At 50.9% G+C, this 8,231-nt stretch overlaps 1 protein-coding gene across 2 annotated transcripts in view; it reads right to left on the bottom strand.

The window, feature by feature from the left end:
• PFKFB1 (6-phosphofructo-2-kinase/fructose-2,6-biphosphatase 1) overlaps positions 1-4,279 on the bottom strand; it is a 33,464-nt gene extending 29,185 nt beyond the window's left edge. For both annotated transcript variants that reach the window (XM_015424256.1, XM_015424257.1), the window contains exon 1: positions 4,049-4,279. In XM_015424256.1, coding sequence (XP_015279742.1) covers positions 4,049-4,076 — 28 coding nt within the window. In that variant the 5' untranslated portion in view covers positions 4,077-4,279. The remainder of the gene's footprint in view (positions 1-4,048) is intronic.
• Positions 4,280-8,231: the final 3,952 nt, after the last annotated feature.

Below are 8,231 nucleotides of genomic sequence, written 5' to 3'. Positions count from 1 at the left end.
AAGAAATCTCTCACAATTATGCAGCCATAGCAGGCAGGAGGGAAGGAGGCGAATACCTCCAGCGCCAGAGACTTGTAGAGGAAGAGTCAAACTTTGGGGACTCGCCCGTGCACCAGAGGGCCAAGGCAGCGGGAGGCAAGAAGCCTGGGCGAGCTGGGCTCCTCCATGCCTGGCAGAAGATGAGGTGCAGAGGCGAGAGGTGGGCAAGCAGAAGAGGCACTCAGCCAGCCGCACAAGCTGCGTGCAAAGAAACTCCCGCTGCCCCAAGCTTCAGGGCTGCCTCGTTAAAGGAGTGCAGAGGCCAGACTCGCAAATGAGAAAAAGCAAGCTCAGGGTTCGTGGGTCGCATTTTGGGCTGTGGAAGAGGAACCGGCTCTATTCCTGGAGTTCTCTCGAGTTCCTGCGCTTTTGGTTTTGCTTTTTGCCAATCCGCCTCCCAAGACTGCTCCAGGTGCTCCAGCCTAAGGGCTGCTGGGGGCGGGGCTTGAGTGCTCATTACTTGTGGAGCTGAGGCTCAATGTCTCCAGCTGCTCAGCCACCTTCCCTTCCCTTTCATTGTTAGGTCAATACCCAAATATTTAGTCTTTTTCACAACTTCACATTGCACCAACCTTTGTAACTCCATTTTTTTCTTCTCCACCATGTTCTAGGATCCCTGCGGCTGCAGAGAGCCCGAGCAAGCCAGCTGCTGGAGGGATGTGCATTCGGTTAGTCTGAACCGAATGCACCCCCGAAAATGGCCCATTCGGGCCCCTTTCAGGCTGCTGCGGGCCAAATCAGATTCTCTGATCTGAATCGGCTTCCCGCAGTTCGGCCCCATTATACCCTTGGGCCATTGAAGTCAATGGTGAAAACATAGGGTATATTCTGGGGGCTGGAGGAGAGGGGGTTTGAGGGAGAGGCTCCAAAATCGCAGGGTGGCTGCTGGAGCCTCTCCCCAAGATACCTGCCATGTTTCAGGAACATTGAACAAGGGGGTCCAATTCTACGGGCCCCCAAACAGGTTGCCCCATCCCCTCCATTGTTCTCTATGGTGGGGAAAAAGAGGTGGAATTTGCCCCTACGAGTCCAAGGCCACCACCCCGGGGCTCAGAGAGGCAAGGGAACGTTTCGCCCGCCCACCCCCCACGCGGGCATTGCAGCTGCCACCGGGAACAGCGGTGGCGGCCATAACTTTTTAAAGAGCCCCTCCCGAGAGCTGGGGGAGCCAGAATGACCTCTTGAGCGAGAGGTGGAATTTGCCCCTACAAGTCCAAGGCCACCACCCCAGGGCTCAGGGAGGCAGGAGAAGGTTTCGCCCCCCCCACGTGCATCGGAGCTGCTGCCGAGAACAGCTGCGTCGGCCATAAGTTTTTTAAGAGCCCCTAAGGAGAGCTGGGGGAGCCAGAATGACCTCTTGAGCGAGAGGTGGAATTTGCCCCTACGAGTCCAAGGCCACCACCCCGGGGCTCAGGGAGGCGGGGAACGTTTCGCCCTCCCCACCGTGTCCCAACTGATGGCTGGGCTCCTGGGCTCCTGACTGGTGGGGTGGTGCTCCAGTGTGCTCCAGCAGGAACCGAGGCCTGGCCAGATGTACCCTTCTTAATTGTGGAAGTTAATCACTCTCAGCATTTCCACAATCAGGAAGGGTACATCTGCCCATCAATCTCCGATTTTGATATATTTATTTCCTTCGCTATGCTTCCCCCCAAATGAACGCCAAACAAATGGTGACCATATCAATTAAGCTTGTTGTTCCTGTTTGGTCCTTGAATCTGTTAAACGTCTTTATTATGCTGTATGCTAATTTGCTGCTCACCCATATGTATGGACAGGCATCTTCTGTTGCAATTCCTGAAGAAGCATGCCTGCACCTGAACACTTACACCTCGAATAAAATTTTATTGCTCTTAAAGGTGCCTGTGGACTCAAACTTTGTTCTGTCTTTTGCTTTGTTGGCCTTCCCTAGCAATGACAAGTAAGCAAGATAAACTCTGCAGTAACCGAGATAGGAGATCAAAGCAGGACAACTTGCCAAAGCTCAGCTCCCATCAGGTTGGTTAATTGGCACAAATTAGCATACTATTTTTGTCAAAACAATAGAACTCCCAGACAGTGTTCCCTCTAAGCTGAGTTAGCGTGAGCTAGCTCACAGTTTTTTAGCCTCCAGCTCACACATTTTTGTCTTCGCTCAGGAGGGATGGCTCCAGAGCAAACTAATGTATGCAGTAGCCAAATTGCTCGCTCACAGCTTTAATGCCAGTAGCTCACAAAGTAGAATTTTTGCTCACAAGACTCCACAGCTTAGAGGGAACATTGCTCCTAGACTGCCTTGGTTTTTAAACACACACACACACACAACTTGCCAGACGTCATTCTATATGGTTACTCTCGACACCTTCAAGAATATGATTTGAAGCTGGGTTTGCCAACCTCCAGGTGGGGGCTGGAGATCCCCCGGAATTACAAGCAATCTCCAGACTACATAGTTCGTTTATGCATTTATTATTTATTAACTTAAACCTTTTATTCCACTTCTGGGGGAAATGGCTGCTTTGGAAGGTGGAGTTTATGGCATTATATCCTGCGGCGGTCCAGTGTTCCCTCTAAGCTAAGTTAGTGTGAGCCAGCTCAATGTTTTTTAGCCTACGGCTCACCCATTCTTGTCTTAGCTGAGGAAGGAGGGCTCCAGGGCAAACTGATTTATGCAGTAGCCAAATCGCTCACTCACAACTTTCATGCCGGTAGCTCACAGAGTAGAATTCTTGCTCACAAGACACCGCAGCTTAAAGGGAGCATTGCTGAGGTCCCTCCAGGGCCGGCACACTCACTAGGCAAATTAGGCATTCGCCTAGAGCACACCGGCCCTTAGGGGTGCCAAACTGCACCCCCCCGCCAAAAGCTCCCCCCGCTGGCTCTGACCGGGGGGCACGGGGGGCACCAGAAGGGATCCTTGCCTAGGGTGCAAAATATGCTGGGGCCGGCCCTGGGTCCCTCCCCTCTCTAAACCCCAGGCTCCCCAGGCTCCACCCCCAAATCTCCAGGAAATTCTGAACCCAGAGTTGGTAACCCTATTAGAAGCAATGCAAACAACGAAATGATCGATTTAAGCCCTCTCCTGAAGAACAGAGAAGGTAGAAACTTTACCCAAAAAATTGCATTAGGAACCGAAACAAAATCCAACCAGAAATTTTCCTGAGAAGCTTAATTGAAATGAACAGGGCTTGTGCAGAAATTCTGGGTAGATTCTTCCCAAAAGGAATGACACACACTCCACTTGGAAGGGAAAAGAGCAACAAGTTCTACTGCTACAGTTCCTTGCACAGAATTATTTTCCTTAGAAGGCTACTTGACTACAGTGAAGTTGGCAAAGCTAAAGCAGACTCTCACCTGAGTGACTACAGCCTGGAGGCTGAGACTGGGCGTGAAACCTTGAGTAGGTTTTTCTGAGTCTGAATAAGCCAATGGAGGGCTACACTGCATTTTTAAGCATGTTTTTAACTTTGCTACCTTTTAGTCACCTTTTCATTACCTTCTTCCAGTCCTTCAGGATCCATGCAAATAAATACTCATGCCTCATCATACTAGCACATTAGCTTTGGCACCCACACATCAGCATTCCTAGAAAAGCCATGCATCATTCCACACAGCTTGGTGAATGTTTGGCTCATCAGCTGCCAGCATTTCAGATAGCCCCACTCCATGGCCTGCTATCCTGCAAACGGACTGGGCCAGGAATCGCAAATATACCTTTACAAAGTTCAAGGACAGACGCTGAGAGCTTTGATAAGAATGAACAGCAAGAGCAGGGGGGAAAGACTAGAAAAGCGGTTTGCATTCTGGCGCACAGAAAACCTCCCACCGAAAGAGCAGAACTCCTCCACTTTTCATCCCAGAAGGCAAAGGGGCCAGACTTCTATCACTGCAGATACTTTCAACACCACAGCTCTCTAAAATGAATGGTTTCGGGAATGTCCTCCCCTTTTCTAACCAAGGAAGGGCCCCTCCGGACTCTCCTGGAACTGTTCCTAGAACTCTGGCTGCTGCCCGCACAGGGAACCGGCCCTACCTGGGATCTTGGCAGGTTTGTCCTCCATGGCTGGTAAATCTTCCCTATCTTCTAAGAGCCATAAGACCGGGGCCTCTGCCGTGTGTCACTACGGCCAGGAGGATTTCCCTGAGGGTCAAGTTTCAGACCGAGGGGTCATTCACAGCAGCTGCCGAGAGCGGGAGGCCGCACAACAAATCCAGAGAGCCTTTCCAAAAGGAACCATCATGTGGCCTTGGGAGAAAGGTCAGCTCTAATATTACCCCCGGCTGTGGGAAGAAGCCGGAAGGAGACCTGGGATTGTGGAGCACGGGAAAGACTTTCGCCTGGCTAACAGGAGCCCGGCGGGGCCAAGAGTCTGTGCTTCGAACGTGGAGATTCTGTGGGAAGAGGAGTCGCTGTTTTAGGGGGGTTTAGCAATCGGGGGTCCTTCCACAGGCAGGGCAGATACGCAGCCGTCTCTGGGGAATGTCTGCTTTTCTAAGAAATAAAAAAAATCCGGTGCTTGTTATGAGCATGGCCAGATGTTGTTTATCTGAGAAGTTGTCACTGGAGCAGGAGCCAAGAAAGTTAAGCGAAACATGCGCAAGGGCGCATTCCTTCTCTTCACTATTTCATAACCACAGACGACGCTGGTTCACGGATCCGAGATTGGGAAATCCAGGGAGAGAACACATGCACGGGGTGGAGAGAGTTGACAAAGAGAACTCCCCCCCAAAAAATACTAGAAATCGAAGAAGAAGAAGAAGAAGAGATTGGATTTATACCCCGCCCTTCACTTGGAGTCTCAGAGAGGCTTACAGACTCCTTTCCCTTCCCCTCCCCATAACAGACACCCTGTGAGGTGGGTGGGGCTGAGAGAACTCTGACACAAACTGCTCTTTTTCAAGGACAGCTGTGCCAGAGCTTGTGACTGACCCAAGGTCACATCAGCAGGTGCAAGTAGAGGAGTGGGGAATCAAACCCGGTTCTCCCAGATTAGAGTCCGCACACTTAACCACTACACCAAACTGGCTGATGGGCAGTAGGTTCAGGATGGACAAAAGGAAATACTGCTTTATACAGAGAGTGATTACCCAATGGGAAATTCGCTGCTAGAGGATGAAGTGATGGCCACAGGAATGAACAGCTTTAAAAGGGGATTTGACAGATTCATGGAAGAGAGGTCTATCATAGGCTATTAGCCATAGTGACTGAGGGGAACCTCCATATTCAGAGGCACTACACCTCTGAATTCCACAGCCCAGAGGCAACATCAGGAGAAGGCCTCGGCTTCTATACCCTGTTGTTGGCCATCCAGAAGAACTGGCTCGCCACTGTGTGAGACAGGATGCTGGACTAGATGGACTAGATGGACCCTCAGTGGTCTGATCCAGCAGGGCTCTTCTGATGTTCTTATCAGGGAAGGCCTCAGCCTCTCTGCTCTGTTGTTGGCCCTCCAGAGGAACTGGCTGGCCCCTGTGTGAGACAGGATGCTGGACTAGAGGGACCCTCAGTGGTCTGATCCAGCAGGGCTCTTCTGATGTTCTTATCAGGGGAAGGCCTTGGCCTCTCTGCCCTGTTGTTGGATCTCCAGAGGAACTGGTTGGCCCCTGTGTGAGGCAGGATCCTGGACAAGAGGGACCGACTGATTTGATCCAGCAGGGCTTTTCTTCTGTCTCTCTCTGTCTCTCTCTGTCTCTCTCTCTCTCTCACACACACACACACACACACAATGTGGACCCAAAGCAGCATACATTGTCCTCCTCACCACAACCCTATGAAGTAGGTCAGGCTGAAGAGAGTGTGACTGGCCCAAGGTCACCCAGGCGGCTTCCGTGGCTGATCCAGCAGGGCTCTTTGAATGTTCTAATGAAGGCCTCGGCCTCTCTGCCCTGTGGCTGGCCCTGCAGAGGAACTGGTTGGCCCCTGTGTGAGACAGGATGCTGGACTAGACGGACCACTAGCCTGATCCAGCAGGGCTCTTTGAATGTTCTCATGAAGGCCTCGGAGGCTGGGCCTCTCTGCCCTGTTGTTGGCCCTCCAGAGGAACTGGTTGGCCGATGTGTGTGAGACAGGATGTTGGACTAGATGGACCACTGGTTTGATCCAGCGGTGCTCTTCTTATGTTCTTATAAGAGGAAGACCTCAGCCTCTCTGCCCTGTTGTTGGCCCTCCAAAGGAACTGGTTGGCCGATGTGTGTGAGACAGGATGTTGGACTAGATGGACCACTGGTTTGATCCAGCTGGGCTCTTCTCATGTTCTTAAAGGAGGAAGACCTTAGCCTCTATGCCCTGTTGTTGGCCCTCCAGAAGAACTGGTTGGCCCCTGTGTGAGACAGAATGCTGGACCAGATGGACCACTGGCCTGATCCAGCAGGGGTCTTCTGATATTCTTATGAAGGCCTTGCCTCTATGCCCTGTTGTTGGCCCTCCAGAGGAACTAGTTGGCCACTTTGTGAGACAGGATGCTGGACTAGACGGACCACCATCCTGATCCAGCAGGGCTCTTTGAATGTTCTCATGAAGGCCTCGGCCTCTCTGCCCTGTGGTTGGCCCTGCAGAGGAACTGGTTGGCCGCTATATGAGACAAGATGCTGAACTGGATGGATCGCTGGTCTGACCCAGCAGGGCTCTTCTGATGTTGTCAACACAGCTTCCAGGCAGTCTTCTGGACCCTTGTCTATCAGACACAAACATTTTTGTGTTGGACTCAGACTGAGGTACAGTAGAGTTAAGGATAGAGCCATCTGAGTAGATGAAGATGTCTGTTATTTTAAATTATGTATAATTTGATTTTTAAAATTTACTTTATTCATGGTCGCCCTTTCTCACTTGGACTCAAGGCGGGTTACACAGAGTGAGTCGATAAGATCAATTTCTCTTCCAGCAAAACCACGCACTGAAAGGGAACAACATTCCAGCATGTTTGAATGCTTTTTTTTAAACAAAGGATTTTCTGATCAGGGCTCTTTTTGTAGAAAAAGCCCAGCAGGAACTCATTAACAAAATAGGCCACACCCAACAGCAGGAACTCATTAGCATATTGGGCCACACCCCTGACAGCACAGCTCATTAGCACATTAGGCCGCACCCCCATGTTACCAGAAGTGTGGTTATCCAGCCACACCCACCTTTTGCTTGTTATTCTGTTTACCTTGTTTGTTGTCAAAACCCAGGGCTTTTTTTTTTTTTTTTAGGTTTATTGATTTTTTATTACACCTACGTGACTACAAAAAGAAAAAGAGAGAAAGAAGAAAAAAAAAAAAGGAGAAAAAGGGCTTTTTTGTAGCAGGAACTCCTTTGCATTTTAGGCAACACACCCCTAATGTAGCCAATCCTAATGAGTCCCTGCTGTTGGTTGTGGCCTATTATGCTAATGAGTTCCTGGTGGGCGTGGCCAACTTGCGAGCCAGCCGGAACGCCGTTCCTGTGCGCTCCTGCCCCAAAATAGCCCTGAATACTATGTATAACTTGTCCACAGTTTGCTTTGAGAGAACAGTGGTTTGCCCTTTGTTTGATTGTTGGCTTTCAGACTAGCGGGGGGGGGGGGTTGCTGTCAATGTGCAGGCAGTTTGTGGTGACCCCATAAGGATTTCCAGGCAAGAGAAACAGAGGCGGGTTTGCCATCACTTGCCTCTGCGCAGCGACCCTGGACCTCCTTGGTTCTTCAGCCAAGTACTAGCCATGCTTAGCTTCTGAGATACGATGAGATTGGGCTGGCTTGGAACATCCAGATCAAAGCAAGAGACCGACAGAGGCAATTTGCCATCGCCTACCTGTACGTAGCAACGCTGGAATTTCGTGGTGGTCCCCCATCCAAGTATTACCCGGGCCGAGCCTGCTCAGTTTCCGAGATAGGACTAGCCTGGGCTATCCCGGTCAAGGCAGGAGACCAACAGAGGTGGTTTGCCATTGCCTTCCTCCAGGGGTCATTTCGTAGAAAAAGAGGTGCAGGAGCTCATTAGCACAACTCATTAGCATAACTCATTTGCATATGCCACACCCCCTGACATCACCGGAAGTGTGTCAGAAGGCAACACCCACCGCTCAGGCTCCACTGGACTGTTTTGGATTGCTAGCTATGGGGGGGGGGACACGCGCAGATCTGCCCTCACAGAGGAGGTGGAGCTTGTACCTGAATAAAACTTGGTCTTAAAGGTGCCACTGGACTGTTTTGGATTGCTAGCTATGTGGGGGGGGGGACATGCACAGATCTGCCCTC

The sequence above is a fragment of the Gekko japonicus genome, unplaced genomic scaffold, assembly GCF_001447785.1.
Source record: "Gekko japonicus isolate JY-2015 unplaced genomic scaffold, Gekko_japonicus_V1.1 scaffold2051, whole genome shotgun sequence".
Taxonomy (NCBI): Eukaryota; Metazoa; Chordata; class Lepidosauria; order Squamata; family Gekkonidae; genus Gekko; species Gekko japonicus.
The sequence above is the reverse complement of the archived record's forward strand: the minus strand, read 5'-3'. Positions and strand labels throughout refer to the sequence as shown.